Below are 18,553 nucleotides of genomic sequence, written 5' to 3'. Positions count from 1 at the left end.
AGTTGGTAGAGTGCAAGCTTCTTAACCTTGTGTTCCTGGATTCGAACTCCCTTGCGGGCAAAGAAGCAAGTTATTTTTTTTGTAGAAATTTTTAAAAAGTTGAGTCAATCGTCTAATTTTTGAATTTTTTTTTTGTTTGTTTTCCATCTAAACAAGTATGTAGTAATTAATTAGCATAAGAATTGGCCGTTAATGCAATCCTGAAAATGACCGTTAATGCAATCCTAAAAATGATTTCAATGTGTTGTGTGTTAATACTATTTTGTTAAAACGATGTCATTTATGGATCCGGTCTTAAAAGTCCATATGGTCTTGTTTCTTCTTCGTCCACCGTCAGGGCCTGTGACGAAGCATAAAGTAACCGTCAAAGACAAAACACCTTTCTTGTCTTCTTGCTTTCTACGCCTTTTACTTCAGAGCAGGACGATTGAGTTCGTAACCATCTCAAAAATACCATCATGAAGACGATTGTTATTAGACTTCTCTTCCTCGCTTTCCTTCTCCTTGCTTCACCTTTCCTCCAAGGTTCTTAACACCTTTCTCTGCTCATCCGTAGCTTGACATATGTTTACTGTTTACTGCTGAATCTTCTCTCTTTCTTATCGCCGATGCTCTTAATCTTGCTTTGTTCAATCTCGCATGAGATTTGCTTTTATGGGTTTTGACAAACTCTGAGTTGTGTGTTCATAGTTGCGTTGTGCCAGTCGGATTCGGAGGATTCTGGGTTTGAAGTTTCCGATGTTGGCGAAGACGAGAGCGAAACAGAGCAAGTGTTTGGTTTGGAGCTTACCTCAGCTCCTGGAATTGAAACCCTCTGCGTTTTCCCTAATAACAGAGCAAAAAGTATTTGATTTTCTTCGGTCCTGTTTCTGATTCTAAGTTCCAAAACTAGGGTTCTTGTTCTTGCTAGTTCTGTATGCTAACGCCCTGTGTTCTGCAGTAATTAAAGCTGGAACTGAGACTGAGGTGCTCGTTGGAATGAAAAATGATGGTAATGAAATGGTTTCATATCATACTCATAACTTGAAGTTAGCTGAAAGTTTCTAACTTTCCTTTATTGGATCATATTATATGATTAGGTCAATCCGATGTAGACATCGTTGCGGTTAAAGGCAGTTTACATCTTCCTTTCGATCAAAAGCCTCTTGTTCAGAATCTCACCGCTCTGGTAATTATTTAATGCGTCTTGCCTCTGTCAAGTGTAAGAGCATTTTTAACTTCATTCTAACTTTTCCTCCAAAATAGAATTTAGAATACAACTATAATCTATTTTCCACTTCATAATAAAATAAAAATGAGTTTACTCTATAAATAATTAAATATTGTAACTTTTTTTTATTTTTTTGTTCAGTCACTTTGTTTTTTACTAGGAAAAATATAATGAACCATTGGAGATGGTCTTGTACAGTAATACATTGTTACTTGCTGTTCAATATTGCAAGAAAGTTTAGTTTTGTTCATTTATGTTTTGACCGTTGATATATTTCTCTAAGCCGTAATGTTATTCCATATACCTCATTTCTAGAATTAGAAAGTTTTTATGTAGTTAAATGTATCTTCTATTTGTAGAGCTTCGGCAACGCTTCTGTGCCTGTTTCAGCGCAAGCTACCTTCCCATATATCTTCGCTGTCAGCAAGTTCCTGGAGGTCTATTTGCTAATCATATTGTTTTTCTAGTCATGAGTTTTCGCTCCAGAAGATAGAAAAGTTATCCTAGCTTTAAACCATTTCCTTGTGCAGGCTGGTGCTTTTGATCTAGTTGGCACCATTGTCTATGAGATGGATGGTAAGCCCTACCAAAGCATATTTTACAATGGAACCGTCGAAGTTGTTGAAGACGGTCCTCTCTTCAGGATGGAGTCAGTCTTCCTTAGTGGTCTTTTGATTTCGCTTATCGTTGTTCTTATCATCTATATCCAAAATGGTCTGAGGCATATGACCAAGGTACAAACTTTTACATCCCACTTCGCTATCTTCTCGAACTTTCATTTGATGTTGTATCCTTTTGTCTTAAAAATACAATACCAAAAAGCGTTATTAGATTTGAAAATGGTTAATGCAGGCTATGCAGCCTAATCCTTCCTTTTACTTGCGCAGAAAACAAAGAGAGCAACAAAAGCAAAAGTTGAAGTTGGAACTGCGGCTAAAGATGCTTCACTTGATGAATGGCTTGAGGTACTTGCGCTTGCGTAGACAAGCTCTAATAACTTCTCCATAATGGGTTTTTGCATTGTTTGAATGTTTTGAAACCGATGCATTATTGCTCTTGATTTACAACGCAGGGTACTGCCTATACTCAGTCTTCGAGTAAGTCAAAAAAGAAGAAGTAGATCAGACCAAATCTCACAGGCTTTCTCTGTATCTCCAGGGACTTGTAAAACCAAAACCACACGAACGAGATAGTAACGGTATAGATAGAGAGTGAGAGAGAGAGAGAGTAGTTGGTCGAGATCCTCCTTCCTAAAGTTGTAACTTCATAAAATCTTAAATGCTTTTTTCTTCTTACTGTGGTAGATGTTACAAGGAAACTTGTTACCTTTGTTAAAAATGTCAGAATACTTTTTTATGACTTTCCATGAGTCGTGGTTACTTTTGTGATTGGGTTAAGAAAGTTCCAAAATGCATGATCGCAGAAAAGAAAACTAGAAAGTATCATTAGATTAACGATGCAAGTTAAAAGTTCCAGACTTGTGTCATTGCATTTTTTCAAAGCTATATATAAAGAGAGATGAGAAAGAGAAACTAAGAACAACAAAATAAGAAGTGATCAAAGGTGTGGAGAGTAACGTTCCAAATAAGTGGACGATACAAACCTGAGAAATTGGTTTCTTGGAATATTGTTGAAGAGTGCACGGTATGGTCTTTGTTGGAGTCAAAATCGGTCCTACCGATATCAATATTTATAATCACTTAAACATAGCAAAACATATCATCTACGTAGTCGAGTTGAAAATGTTGAGAGAATAGCTCTACATACGCAACGTTGGTTTAAACTTTAAATGATGATACATAGAAATAAGCATCATATAATTCTTCTAGAAAATGTAATAAAATATTCATGCAGACTAGAATTATTTGGAAAACATTCCCTCACAATGGATTAACTAGAACTTCCTTCTAATCGAAAACGTTTTACGGAACAGTTTTGTAGAACGAAGCTAAACAATTTTACGAAAAAATTAACTTCGACAAAGTTGTATGAAACAACTTTCGTAAAATTAGTTAAATAGTTTTATACTAAACAACAATTTTATTCCGTAAAATTAACTTCGACAATGTTTTAAGAAACAACTTTCGTGAGATTAAATAAAAACTCAACGTTTTACGAAATAACCTTCGGAAACAAAACATGATTACAGGAAACAATTAATGGAAGATGAATAAAGACGAGAAGATCCAACAATGGACCTGCTCGCCCATCTCTCTCTCTCCTAGCTCTCCCACCAAAAGCTCCTCGCATGTTCCTCCTTGCCCACTCGTCCTCACCATATATTCTTCTCTCGTGTGCTCGCCCAGCTTGACATGCTCGCCTGTTGCTGCTCACCCAATCGTGCTTGCGCCTTGCTCCATTGTGTCGGAACGAGTTGTCACTGAACGTTTTATGGTTTGTGTTTGGAAATCCATTACTTTCACCAAAGTGGCCAAATGTTGAGTCGAAAACTGTTATTATTTAAAAAAAATATTGAAAATTTTATATCCAAGACAATTATACTATTGTTTAGTTTAAATATTGTTATAATACTCTATAATATAGGCCTTGTAATTAATTTTTTGACCCTAATCTTCTCTTTTTTGGTCAAATGACACTAATACTTATCTAAATTTGTCTTTTCCGACCATCATTGTAATAACCCTCAATAAGAATAACTACATGGACGAAGCCAAAGAATGGTGGAAGAAAAAAATGTTCGTTGTATGACCAAGAAAATGGCCGATGGATGAACGAATAAGGAAATTCGAGCCTAAATGGTTTTGATGAGCAACCATGATTCTAACGACTGAATAAATTTGGGTAAAGCTTTGGAATTAGTTTGACACAGGGAAATATTGCATGAATTCGAATGCTCGGAAGAGCATTAAGGTTTCAGAAAATTCAAGCACCTGCAGGAAGCCACAAGTAGAAATGGGAGTGTTCGAGAATGAGAAGTCTAAGTCCAAAGGACAAAGGACTTAGAAAATTAGTTGTTGTCAGAGTACACATCGAATCAGTCAGATTATCAGTTGCAATGGTCGAGAAACTGTTTCTTCGATAGTTCAGAAATGATTGCAAAACTCTAGATTGGAAAGACCGCAAGTGATGTCGAGAGAACAACTTAATATCATGTTATGGGAGGCCAAGTGATGTTAAGCTTCTTAAGAGGTGCTTCCATTTGAAGTTGAGGTTTGTAAGAAATAAAGGCACATGAAGATTCTTAGGAAAATTTAGCGGATTAGAAATGCTCGCGGTTCGGCTAAGATCGTTTTAGAAATTTAGGAAAATTTTAATTTAAGTTTTTAGAGTAGGAATGACCTTAGAACTATTTTAGAAGTATTTAGGTCTGGGAAAGCAAGGTTTTTGCCAAGGAGAAAAATTTCCTCCAATCCGGATCAGACAACGGGACATTTGGAATTAAATGTGGTTCGTTAGGGTCTTGCTCTCCTCCTTACAGTAACTGGACACATGTCTTAACTTGACTGAACCTCCTCCTAGTTGGTCATGTTTTATTATGATTGGTTGAATTGGTGGCTAACCACAAATATGTTTCTTATTGGGCAGAATCCGGCTGGACACCAATATGGCTCCTATTGGTTGTTAAGGTCTGCCAGGCAACCTCCAGCTTGTTACCCACGACCTTAAGCTCCCCGTAGTCATTCCCATCACCTATAAATACCTCCACACCCCTTAGTTTAGTTCCCACACTAAAACTCGACAATAGGAAACCGAGAGAACCCGAGAGCACCCAAACCTTAAGGTAAACCTTCTAGTCTTTAGCTTTCCTTTTAATTTTATTTTTTACTTCTTTATTTAGATTCAGGTTTATATCCTGGTTCAGACAAACAGAACATCGGAAATATTTTTATTCTAGGATTAATTTGATAGAAACTCTAAGTTGTGCCAGCCACGAGATAGAGGTGATAGAATCCCATAAGGATATCGTGCTAAGGCTAAACCACTCGATCACCCATGTGAATCTCGGTTATGGGTTATGATTGCTGTTTGTGCGGTTAGCGCCTGCAAAACAAGAGTATTGGTTGATGCATTGCTAGGTTGCGCTTTTAGATATATAATGATATGATAATGATTGATGCTTGTGAAAGATATTGAGTTATATCATTCGGGCCTCGACTCGGGGGTATAACATGTTTGTGATATAATGATATTGTGTTGCATATACTTGTTTGATTGCATTATATCGTTTGGGCCTCGGCTTGGAAGGTATAACATGTTTGATCATATTATAACGGGGAAACCCCTAAAGCCATAGAATTTCGTTAAGGAATGATCTGTGAGAGTCCGACACTCGGTGGAGTGTCGTGAGAGTCATTGGTGTCCACTCGAGGCCCGTGCCTTGTCCGGGGCCGTACCAAAATTAGTTCCAGAAATGACACAAAGACACGTGTGATAGGGCTAGCTACCCTCAATCGTGTAGCTGCATGACAATGCGGCAAGTGTGTTATCCGGGCCATCTGCTTTTTAGATTTTCTGTTTAGAGCCAATGGGAGCAAGAAGGGATGTGTTATGGACTTCGTATCTGAGATAGGAACCAATGGCGAGAGGCAGTCCTCGATGATCGGTAATGATCTAACCACCTTTGAAGGGTGGATGTGTGGGTTACTTGATTTCTTTCATTTTTGACATTGTATATTGCTAGAAATAGTTGATCTTTACTGTTTGATAATTGATGCATTGTGGGGATGATTTAATGTTTAGGAACCCTGACTCACTGAGCAAATTAGTTGCTCACTACTCTTTGTTTTGTAGGTAACCATAGGGGTATTTTGGGTTGCGAATGAGCAGTGCTGCTAGCGTAGTGTTTGTACCTTTTGCAAATAAGTATGTTTAACAATTACCGGCCGGATCTATTGATATCGTTTGGATGTATTTCAAAATATTACATGAATAACAAAGGATTGTGAAAGTGTGTGTTTCCATATGATATTAGTCCTAGTCTGGGACGAACCAACTGACAGTTTCAACCTTGGGTTGCAAAGCTTTAACCTGGAACCGTTGGAAAACCTGTTATTGGACATTTAACTTTGGGGATTTCATATATGATATGGGAACCTCGGGTCGAATGTTTGGGAACAGGTAGTAGCATCTTCTGGTTAAAGTTCTTTAGTTCGTCGTGCATGTTATTGTTTGATTGGTGCACGACAAATTCATTAACTAATTTAATCCGGATCTGGGGCGTTACAATCATGGGGAAAGCAATAATGTGAATAGATACATTTGGACTTGAACGAAACAAACATCTCTTAATTTTTGAACAAAGGCTTACCATCGCTTAGTTCTTTCGTTATATGACTGGTGTAATCAAGAAAATTTCCAAAGATCTCTAACAAAATATACGGAATCTACACAATAAAAACGACTTTTGTTGATTTTAAATCAGTGATGTGTTTTTTCTCGTTTGGGTTATATTGGTTCGGTTCAGATATATTCGAAGTTAAATCCAAAATTGAAAAGCAAAACATAAGAAATAGGATTGGATATTTAAGGTACTTACTGAAGATTTAAATACTTATTTTTATATATAATTTCAAATAAATATAGAATTGAATATTTGAAGTACATATTTATAATTCATATATTTATATTTGCGATTAATTTGAAATTTTGGTCGGTTTTTGGATTTTTTTTTGGATTTTTTGGTTTTTCGGGTTTTCCGTTCGGGTTTATATTTGCTAAAAATATGTATACTTTATATCATTTTTGTTTAATTATTTATTATTAAAATAAATTACACAATTAAATTAATCATATAACAAAAATTTAGATTTTTTTTTATATATGTTGTATTTTGAATTTTTCAAAATGAGTATAAATTAGTAAAACTGTTAAAAGTCTCACATAAACTTTTGATCAATTTAAATTGTTTTCTATAATAAGATACAATGATTATAAAATCATATGAATAAATAATTTTATTTTAATAGGTGTTTATGTTAATATATATATATTATATCGTTTAAATTAAACTATACATCATATAAAAATGCATACTTATATTTTGATATTTGCGTTGATCATATATTGAAAAGTTAATATTTTAATTTTGAAATCTTCATTCTTTTTTTTTAAAATGATTATAAATTATTGAAATCACTAAAAATACCACATTGAAAAAAACCGCTGATATAAAATTTTGTTACGCAAATATGCAAATAATCATAAATCATATGAGTAGAAACCTTATTTAATAAATATTCATATTAAATGTGGGAGAATTGCCAAGTGTGACTCAAAACTTGGAGTCAAACCCAAAACAATACCCCAACTTGGGTCAAACGCAAAAGTAACCTAAAAGGCTATTGAAATTACAACTATCCCCTTGTGACCAAACAAAAAAACGGAATTTTTTTTACGTTTCTACCCCTCGCAAGTCGTCTGTTTAGACGACTTGAAAATAAGTTGTCCAGACGACTTAACTGAAAGTCGTCTGGACAGTTAGTCTTAAACATAATTTAAAAATTTTGTAAAAAATATTTTGATAAGTGAAAAATGGGAATTATGTAATTAACATATGTCTTAGGAGGTATAAATTAAGATATAACAAATTTCAATTGTTTTCAGCATAGATGAGTGAAAGTAGTGAGTCATGATATTCTTTAGTTTATGTTTCATCAACATATGTTGTAGTATTGTATGTGTTCTTAGGGTTAGATTTTGGAAAGCATTAAAACCGTTTTTGAAAATTTTTAAAATTACTTATGCGTGTTCATTTCTGTGTATAGTAAACACTATTTAAGTATAATTTGATTTTATAACGTGGTTAGTTAGTTAATCTAGTCATTTTAGTTTAGGGGTTCATTTTAGGGTCTAGGACGACTTAATATTTTGTCGTCTGAAAACAGACGACTAAATATTAAGTCGTCTGTTGTACATTATCAGCCAGAATAAGTCGTCTAAACCGGACCAAACCTTAAAGTTTACCAATGTACTTTTAAAGCTAACCGGATTATTTACCCAATATATAAGGTGATTTTTTTTTTTTGTTTCATTTTTCGCGAAATTCAGAAACCCTAACAGTTCTCTCTCAAACCCTAACAGTTCTCTCTCAAAGGCGATTTCGAATTCCCACGATTTCCGAACAAACCATCGTTCTCAACGTCGGCTATCTATCTCACTTCATTCTCACCGTTGTCGCCGCAGCTTCTTCTAACCCTAGCGCCGCCGATTCCTCTAAACCCTAGCGCCGCCGATTCCTCTAAACCCTAGCGCCGCCGCTTCCACTATTTCCGAACAAACCGTCGCCCTCGCCACCGTGGTCACCAACGTTCTCACCGCCGCTTCCTCTAAACACTAGCGCCGCCGCTTCTTCTAAACCCTAGCGCCGCCGCTTCTTCTCTGTAAACCTTAGCGCCGTTTCTCTGTAAACCCTAACGCCGCTAAGTCATCAATCTCGAGGAAAAGATGAACATAAAACGTTGTCTCTATCAATTTACTCATTCTCACCGTTTCACGTTTATTTTTTCAGATCTATAACCGCAATGACGAGTACTCCAACTCCTTCTGCGACTGGAAGACTTGTAAGTAATTTAAGTCGTCCGGCTTTGTCTTCCAACTGGATGACTTAGTAGATGACTTAAATATAAGTCGTCCATTTGGAAGACTTTCCAGACGACTTAATTATAAGTCGTCTACTAAGTCGTCTGGACTTATATTGTTGTCTTTGATTATTTTGCAGACAAAAAGGATGGATATTCCAGAACTCCCCCGTAGGTTATACACATCAGGGGAAGAGCCAGAAGCCCACAATAGCATTTCGTATCATACGGATAACAGCAAGTTGCATACTGCTCTTAGGAAAGCTCTTACTGATGACGAATTTGAAGAGCTCAAGGAGTCGAGTTTGGGAGTTTTCATCAAGTTCAAGGAGCAGGGATTTGGTTGGGCTTCAAGGCTGGTTCACTACATGCTCAGTTTCAAGCTGGACATTAAGAAGAAGTATGAGATGTGGTCTCTCGTTGGTCCAGAACCTTTGAGGTTTTCACTGTTAGAGTTTGAAAACCTCACTGGTCTAAACTGCGAGTACATCGAGGACCTTGAGACACCAAAATGTGACGTTACCCCAGAGATGGTTTCTTTCTGGGGGATGCTGGGAGTTCATCTGGAAGCTGGGCCAACTACTGATCAGATAATAGCAGCACTGAAGAGATGCGGGGATTGGTCCAGGGAAGATCGCAAGCGGCTCGCGTACCTCTCCATCTTCACTGGATTCATTGAAGGGAGAAAGTTTTCAACCGCTACACGATCTACTCTGGCAAGGCTAGTGATGGATTTAGAACGGTTTGAGAATTATCCATGGGGGAGAGTCGCGTTTAAGGTGCTGATGGACTCTTTGTGGAACAAAGAAATTGCTGGCTGTTACACTGTGGATGGGTTTATACAAGTTCTTCAAGTCTGGACGTACACAGCTATGCCGGAATTGGGTGCTAGTATTGGTGGTCCCAGAGCAGACAGTCCGTCTCCACCGATACTGGCTTACGAGGGCAGCAGAGGCCGCAGATCAATGAAAGCTGCTATCTTGAGTCAGGTATTTACTTCAATCCAAAAGACTGCGCAGACGACTGGAAGTCGTCTGGAAGGTCGTCCAGCTTGACGACTTATCGGACGACTTATAATAAGTCGTCTGGAAAGTCTTCCCAGCTGGACGACTTATCGGACGACTTAATTTAGTCGTCTGGAAAGTCTTCCATCTGGACGACTTATTAGACGACTTATAATAAGGCGTCTGGAAAGTCTTCCCAGCTGGACGACTTATCGGACGACTTAATTAAGTCGTCTGGAAAGTCTTCCATCTGGACGACTTATTAGACGACTTATTATAAGTCGTCTGGAAGGTCTTCCATCTGGACGACTTATTAGACGACTTATAATAAGGCGTCTGGAAAGTCTTCCCAGCTGGACGACTTATCGGACGACTTAATTAAGTCGTCTGGAAAGTCTTCCATCTGGACGACTTATTAGACGACTTATTATAAGTCGTCTGGAAGGTCTTCCAGCTGGACGACTTAGTAGACGACTTATAATTAAGTCGTCTATTTAGTATTTTTTTTCAAATATCTAACTCGATTCTTCTATTTACTGCAGACCCGCGTGATCAACTTTGTTGAGAAGGACATTAGTGAAATGTGGCCAAAATGGGACTCTGAGGTTGAGGACCTGCCCGCGGAGAACATCATTAAAGTCATGTATGAGCGGAGACCGTGGAAGTGGACCATGGATTGCTGGGAAGTCACTGGTACTAAGGTCAATACAAAACCTAAGGTTGTGACTCCATCGAAGAAGGCCAAAGAGATGGTTGTGTTGGAGGAGGAGGAGGAGGAGGAAGACAATCCAAGACCTCGGAAGAAAGCTCGTAAAGAGGCTCCTGAAGAGGCTAGAGAAGAGGCTAGAGAAGAGGCTAGAGGGGTGACCAGAGAGGAGTTGGAAATTATGTTCAAGGGCGTAGCTGAGGCTATGAAAAAAGGGTTTAATAAGTGCATGAGGGAGTTTAGGAAGTTGTCTGATAGATTGGAAGCTGTGGAGAAGAAGGTTGGTGTCACCAATCAGGCTACCCCTCCACCTCTAACCAATCAGGCTACCCCTCAAGATAAACAGCCTACCCCTCTTGCCAAAGAAACCGGGGGTAGAAACAAACAGGCTACCCCTCATGCCAATGAAACCGTGGTTAGTAACCAGCCTCCTCCTCATCAAACCAAACAGCAGCCTCCTCCTCCTCAAAAGAAACAGCAGCAGCCTCCTCCTCTTCAAAAGAAACAGCCTCCTCCTCAAAAGAAACAGCCTCCTCAAATCAAATATGTTAGTATCAAATCCAGGGTTAACTAGTTGTCCAGACGACTGTAAAAGTTGTCTGGACGACTAGTTGACCCTGGACGACTTAAACGTAAGTTGTCTGGACGACTAGTTGACCACGGAAGACTTAATTTTAAGTCGTCCAGGGTCAACTAGTCGTCCAGACAACTTTTATTTAAGTCGTCCAGGGTCAACTAGTCGTCCAGACAACTTTTATTTAAGTCGTCCAGGGTTAACTTGTGTGCAACTTTTATTGCAGAGATGGTTGCCGGAGGATACAGCAACCGAGGCGAACTCGGTAAATAAAGCAGATGGTGTCACCTCCAAAGAGATTGTTGCTGTCACTTCCACCGATCACCAACCGAGCCTCGCTTCCACAGATCAACAACCGAGCCTCGCTTCCACCGAGCCAAGCGATCCAGTTTCACAACCGAGCCTGGTTGTATTGGACAAGCGTGCAAAGAGTAAACGAGCGAAGAAACCTGCTCCTACTGTGAGATCTCCTTATATGGCAGAGAAAAAAAAAGATAAAGTGGCAGCCTATAATCCATTTCCGCCAGTAAACAAAGAAAAGTTGAAGGAACTCGCTGATTGGTTGAAAACTGATCCGTAAGTGATTGCTTTACCCATAATAGCTTGATTTAGTCGTCCAAAACTGATTGCTTTTTTGTTTGCAGTCATTATTTAACTAAGATCGAGGACAAACCACGTACATCACCAACAAGGTGGTACCACTTCCTCCGGACAGCCAGAGGATGGCTGGAAGACTGCGTAAGTCTTCTGCACACGATTTAAGTCGTCTACAAAGTCGTCCAAGTAGACTACTTTCCAGACGACTTAAAGATAAATCGTCTGGAAAGTCGTCTACTTGGACGACCACGTAGACGACTTAAATATAAGTCGTCTTCGTCTGGTAACTTCTAACTTGTTATATTTAATATGCAGCATATAGATGCTTGGATTAATGTGCTAAGGCAGAGGTATCAGGAGAACCCACAAGCTTTCAGGAGCGAGCGAATGTGCTTCCTGGATCACAACTTTTCTCAGTCTTGGAGAGAGCAGTATCAGCTCTTCAAAACATCGGAACCTGATCACAAAGGTTTAGGAAGAGTTCTACCTGGTGGGGCGTCGTATTTTTATGACGGATCAATACCTTCATTTTGCCAATCAAACAAGAAGTGGGGGGAGGACATTGATGATATCTATGCGCCAGTGAACTTGGACGACAAGCATTGGGTTGCTATTTGGATATCGATCCCTAAGAGGCACATAGTCGTCTGGGACAGCATACCTTCATCTAGTGTACCAGACGCATGGGATGCGATAATGGAGCCTTTTCTCCAGATGGTCCCTTATCTGCTTGTTGAGTGCGCAGCCACCGACGAAATGCGGGTCAAATACGGGTTGGAGCCATACACATATGAGAGACCGCTGAAAGGTGTACCCACGGCCAACAATGGTGATTGTGGCGTGTACACTGTAAAGTACATTGAATGTCATGCGCTCGGGGGCTCCTTTGACCCTAAAGACTTTGCTAGGTGCAACGCGAAGAAAATGAGGGATAATATGGCGGTGGATATATGGAAGGAGCTTGTTGATCAGCATCTGAAAGAAAATGTGGATGTTGATAAGTTCGTGGGCATGTATGATTAGATTTGTATTTGAACATGATTTTTTAACATGATTTTTGTATTTGAACATGATTTTTTAACATGATTTTTGTATTTGAACATGATTTTTTAACATGATTTTTGTATTTGAACATGATATAAGTTGTCTGGAAGAAATAAGTCGTCTGGAAGGTTTTCCAACTGGACGACTTACAAATAAGTCGTCTGGAAGGTTTTCCAACTGGACGACTTACAAATAAGTCGTCTAGAAGGTTTGGACGACTTATTATAAGTCGTCTGGAAGGTTTTCCAACTGGACGACTTACAAATAAGTCGTCTAGAAGGTTTGGACGACTTATTATAAGTCGTCTGGAAGGTTTTCCAACTGGACGACTTACAAATAAGTCGTCTAGAAGGTTTGGACGACTTGAAGGGATAGTAGAAGGTAGTCTAAAAATAAAATACACTTGAAGGGATAGTAGAAGGTCGTCTAAAAATAAAATACACTGGACGACTTAGTAGAAGGTCGTCTAAAAATAAAATACACTAGACGACTTAGTAGAAGGTCGTCTAAAAATAAAATACACTGGACGACTAAAAATTTAGTCGTCTGGACGGGTAATCAAGACTGGACGACTTAAATTTAGGTCGTCTGGACAACTAGTCAACTGGTTGTGTACATTGTGGTTTCGTATGGCCAGTTTCCTTGCAGTTTGAGCATCTCCGTGCCCTGTGTTTCTTCCTGGGTTTGTGTCCTCTCATCCTAGATAGCTCCAACCAAGATTGCCATCTTGATTTCTTCGGTCTCCCCCGACCACGCTTTAGTTCTGGAGGAAAGCATTCTCGTTCCTCAATATGTTGTGACACGATAGGATATATATTCTCTGAGTATCCTGCATACAGATAATTCTTTGAGTACAGTGGACATACAAGTGTGGAGATATGCAAACCAGCATGTATTCCAGCAGCTATAGCATGAGAGCAAGGTATTTTCTCCACTCCATAGACACCACAATCACACTTTGCATGTTCCAAATCAACCACACAGTCCATTTTGCCACCTTTGACAAAGAAATGCCATCCATCAATTGGTTCGACCGTCATCGTACCCGCTATCTCTTCTCGAACAGCAAGCAAGTATTCAACACCCCCGCTATGTTCAGTTGTGAGACTCAAAGCATCTTGTCTCCTTTTCCAATACCATTTTCCTAACTTCTGCCTTATGAACTCCAGCAGGAACGTAATCGGAAATCCTCTTGCTCGCTTCAGTGCGGAATTAATAGATTCAGCAATGTTGCTTGTTTTTATGTTGAACCTGTTCCCCTTACAATAAACCCTTGACCATAGCCTGACGTCGGCTTTCTCCAAATACGTTGCAAGTTCCGGGTTTGCACTCCGTATCTCAGCCATGTACCGGTCAAAATCGTAAACCGTGTGAGCATAAGCAGCCCCTTTCACCAAGTACATGAGATGTTTCCCTTTAAACTTTTTGACAATGTTATCTTGAAGGTGATAATAACATATTCCTCGGGTTGCCCAAGGAAACACCTTATCACACGCACTTTTAATGGCCTTGTGCCGGTCGGAGACTATCACCAGAGGCTTGTCATGAGATATACAACTAGCCAATTTTGTGAAAAACCATTCCCAAGAAGGTATATCTTCCTCATCCACGATCCCAAAAGCCAATGGGAATATCTGAAAATTGCCATCTTGTGCGGCTGCAACTAACATAGTTCCTCCATACTTTCCACTTAGGTGAGTTCCATCCACCACAATGACCCTTCTCTGATACTTAAAACCTTTGATAGAAGCTCCAAAAGAGAGAAATAGATACTTAAATCTTTTCATAGAATCAAGTTCTATCGCCGTGATAGAATCAGGATTTGCAATGGAGATTTGCTCGAGATATGATGCCAGACGCGAATACCCTTCTTCTGCTGATCCTCTCACCAATCTTTGTGCATATAACAGTGCTCTGTATGAAGTGGTGTAATCAAGCGCCATGCCAAACATGTTCCTCATTGCATCAGTGATATGCTGCGGAGTTATCCCATCAATGATTCCAACACGATCAATGAAAAGACTACCTACATACTTCGGAGTACAGTGTCTCCGCTGAGCGATTCGGTCTCCCGCTGAGCATAAATGTTTTTCCACATACTTTGTTACCCAAAACGTGTTTGTCCCATGTTTGACACTCGCTCTGACCTTCCATCCACAATAGCTAACCGGACATGTTGCCACAACGAGAGTTTTCGTTGATTTGTATAATCTGAAAGAAAACTTACCCCTCACTGCTGCCAACCGCAGCTCTGAAAGCAGTGCACCCTTGCTAACAAAACTCTGGTTGACATAGATACTGGTACCATTCGATTTTCCTCCTTCAATAGCATTTGTCTTAGCATATGTCTTTTGGATTTCTTCAAAACAAATATTATCATCATCTTCCTCGTCCTCATCTGGAACCTTTCCATAAAGACTGTAATCCCCACCATTCTGATCCGTTTCACCAACAATAGAATTATCAGCATCCTCCTCCCCATTTTCCTCCTCCTCATTATCACCAACATCTTCAAAACATTCATCAGCTTCATCATCATCACCAACATCTTCTTCCCATTCACCAGCTTCATCATCATCACCAACATCTTCTTCCCATTCACCAGCTTCATCATTATCACCAACATCTTTTTCCCATTCACCAGCTTCATCAATATCCCTTTTCTCTGAAACCGTTTCGACCTTGCTGCGGCTTGATACACAAAGACATACTCTATGGGTTTTGAGTATCTCCAGCAAGTTTCGAACTTGTCTATCACTTGTAACATGAATGGGAAGACTGCCTGGAGCCATCATCATTTCTGCTGGTAATGAGTAGCTAATCTCCACACTCACTGTTCTCATGTCCAGGTTATAATCTTCTTGAGCCATTGCAACAAGTTCAGCATGTGTTGAATCTTCATTCAATAAAAACAATCTTGCTCCTTTGAGATCATCAACCACAAAATCCCAACGGAAATCTCTCAACAACCATTCTCCATACACTGCATGTAACTGAAAAATCATCTGCAAATATTCAAAATAAAACACATTAGTAAACATAGAGAAAATGAAGAAGTTCAATAAACATTGCCGCAGACGACTTAGCATTAAGTCGTCCAGAAGACTTAAAGGTAAGTCGTCTAAAGAGGTCACTTTTGCAATTGAAAATTAAAAGGGACGACTTAATTCTAAGTCGTCCGGCTTTGTTTGTTAAAAAAAAAACTTCAGACGACTTATATATAAGTCGTCTACGAGAAACGGGCTAGTTTTGCATTTGACCGAATCGTGTCAGATCTTTGACTATTTCTGGACGACTTATAATTCAGTCGTCTCTGGGAAAGTTAAAATTTCAATATTTTATGAAAACTTGACGACTTACGTGTAAGTCGTCCTAGGTTAGTTTTGTAATTGAAAAATAAAACTTGAAATTTAACTTTCTCCAGACGACTTAGATGAAAGTCGTCCAGCTAAACGACTTAATTTAAGGTCGTCCGGGATAAGCAAGGTTTGACCAGAAAATTGGGAAAAATTCTGGACGACTTTGCTTTCCCCGGACGACTTTAAATTAAGTCTTCTGGAGGGACGACTTTATATTAAGTCGTCTGGTTAAAGTTAAATTATGAAGTTTTATTTTTCAATTACAAAACTAACCTAGGACGACTTACACGTAAGTCGTCAAGTTTTCATAAAATATTGAAATTTTAACTTTCCCAGAGACGACTGAATTATAAGTCGTCCAGAAATAGTCAAAGATCTGACACGATTCGGTCAAATGCAAAACTAGCCCGTTTCTCGTAGACGACGTATATATAAGTCGTCTGGAGTGTTTTTTTTTAACAAACAAAGCTGGACGACTTAATTTAAGTCGTCCGTTTGACCAGAAGACTCATCAGTAAGTCTTCTACATACAGATGACTTACTAGTAAGTCTTCTACGCGAACAGATCTTGAAAAAAAATTCAAATTCGTACCTTAAACTAGGTGAGATGACTTCGTTTGCACACAGGGTCTTCTCCAACCACCCAGAACCTCAAACGAAAGCAACCGTAAGTCAAAACGAAAGAAATATGGCTCTGTCAACCATAGCCCATATTTTGAATCAAAAGCTTGAGTTTTTTGGATGAATATAGAGAGAAAGTGAAAGAAATGTTGTTTTTAGTTCATAACAATTGAAACAGAGAGAGTGTAAAGAGATTTACGTGCAGTAAAGGGCAATAAAAGCTCCAAACAGTTCGTACAAGGTTGTTGCCACTATTCATTGCAGTGGCAATATTGTAAATACTTGAAGAAGATGAGGTTGAGACAGTAAAGAAGCCATTTTTGAAAAAAAAAAAAAAAAATGTTAATGGCATTTTCGTAGATAAAATGCAGGTGTGGGGTTAAAATCTCAAAAAAAAAAGGAGTCAAAAGAAAATGTTAGTTTTCTGTTTGACTCCAAGTTTTGAGTCACTTTTGCAAAAAGCCCTATTAAATGTATACTATATATCTATGTTAATATCATTTAAACTTAATTATATATCATATACGATAGATAAGATTGACTGTTTTGATTTATTTATTCTAAAATGATCGTGAATAAACAAGAGCGGTCGTTTGATTTATATGCGCACGCCAATTTATTACATAATAATAACTGATTTTTTTAGTTATTTAATATGTAATTATTATTTTATTATTTCATAATATGCAGAAAAAAATAAAATAAGTAATAAATATAAAATATTTATTCTGCACAAGACGCAGATCTTAACCTAAATATGTATCTCTTTAATAATTTTAAATTTTAAATATTTTCTAAATCTCAGGCCAAAACAAAATAAGGAAATGAGAATAAACTCAAAAATCAATATTTATATCGAGCAATAACCAAAATGAAAAAAACGATACAAAAATTTGAAAAATATTGAAGATATATAGGATTGACAGGTGAACGTAAACTTCTCATAACCATAATTACCTTTTAAATTGATAAATCATGATAGAAAACCAAACTGACATAGTTTAATTGTAACCAAATAGTAGGCATGATATTTTTTGGCCTAAACGTTATGTTGTTATGCGATAAGTGATATTTAGACCTAAAATATTTTTAAAAATGGGATCAGTTTATCAGTAAACAAATTATGTGATTAACAAAAAAAAATTAAATAATTGTTTAAGGGCCAAAAATATTAATTCGATCAAAAATATACATTTTATTTTTTTATACGATATTTTTTTAAATAATTTTCATATAAATTCGCCATGCACAAAACGCAGGTCTTATCCTAATAAAATTTTATAATGAGAGTAAGGAGGGTGAATCCGAAAATTAAAAACCCGAAATACCCGATCTGAATCCAAAAGAGTACTCGAACGTCTACCGAATGAGGGTTAAAATTTGTAAAATACATGCACACGTCGAGTAAAACTTTGTTGTTTTTAATTTCACACGTCACGTGTTGTGTGTGAAACTGTGTTCGCATTAGTCACAGCTCGACACAACTATATTCATACAAAGTCTTGATAGTATTAACTGCGTGGAGCCAATACCTTTAAAACCATAACTATAACTTTTTTTCTGTAACACACCAATAACTATAACCCAAACCCATTATCAAAAAACCAAATTAATTACTCCCTCCGTTCCACAAAAATAGACTTTTTATTATTTTCACACATATTGAAAAAACACATTAAACGACCATAATAAATGTATCGTTTTCTGTAATTTTCAATTTTCAATAACTTTTAACCAATAGTAATTCAATAAAATCAATTAATTTTCTTGAAGTTTACAAAAGGTTGGGGAGATAATTAAGGAACATTAATGTTCTTGACTCGTACGAATACTCTCATGTTCAGACCATTAGACCATCATAAACTATTACCACTTTTTTCTTTTGTCTTTGTCAACAACC

At 37.9% G+C, this 18,553-nt stretch overlaps 1 protein-coding gene across 2 annotated transcripts; it reads left to right on the top strand.

Annotated features, from left to right (window-relative positions):
• The first annotated feature begins 290 nt into the window (after positions 1-290).
• LOC106391888 (translocon-associated protein subunit alpha-like) lies at positions 291-2,569 on the top strand. 2 transcript variants are annotated; one of them, XM_013832619.3, is made up of 8 exons: positions 292-525; positions 691-843; positions 941-991; positions 1,080-1,168; positions 1,570-1,647; positions 1,741-1,944; positions 2,098-2,175; positions 2,283-2,569. In XM_013832619.3, the coding sequence occupies exons 1-8, from the start codon at positions 459-461 to the stop codon at positions 2,328-2,330; spliced, it is 768 nt and encodes a 255-aa protein (XP_013688073.1). In that variant the 5' UTR covers positions 292-458; the 3' UTR covers positions 2,331-2,569. The 2 variants fall into 2 exon arrangements, with proteins under 2 accessions (XP_013688074.1, XP_013688073.1); XM_013832620.2 differs by lacking the exon at positions 1,570-1,647 and having other exon boundaries at positions 291-525.
• Positions 2,570-18,553: the final 15,984 nt, after the last annotated feature.

Source organism: Brassica napus, chromosome C7, assembly GCF_020379485.1.
Source record: "Brassica napus cultivar Da-Ae chromosome C7, Da-Ae, whole genome shotgun sequence".
NCBI lineage: Eukaryota > Viridiplantae > Streptophyta > Magnoliopsida > Brassicales > Brassicaceae > Brassica > Brassica napus.
The sequence above is the reverse complement of the archived record's forward strand: the minus strand, read 5'-3'. Positions and strand labels throughout refer to the sequence as shown.

What these genes read in the sequence shown, in the direction of transcription:
- LOC106391888 (XM_013832619.3), top strand. Translation starts at nt 459, where the DNA reads ATGAAGACGATTGTTATTAGACTTCTCTTCCTCGCTTTCCTTCTCCTT. An exon ending in TGCTTCACCTTTCCTCCAAG is followed by an intron (nt 526 to 690) that starts GTTCTTAACACC and finishes GTGTGTTCATAG; the next exon opens with TTGCGTTGTGCCAGTCGGAT. An exon ending in GTCTGAGGCATATGACCAAG is followed by an intron (nt 1,945 to 2,097) that starts GTACAAACTTTT and finishes TTACTTGCGCAG; the next exon opens with AAAACAAAGAGAGCAACAAA.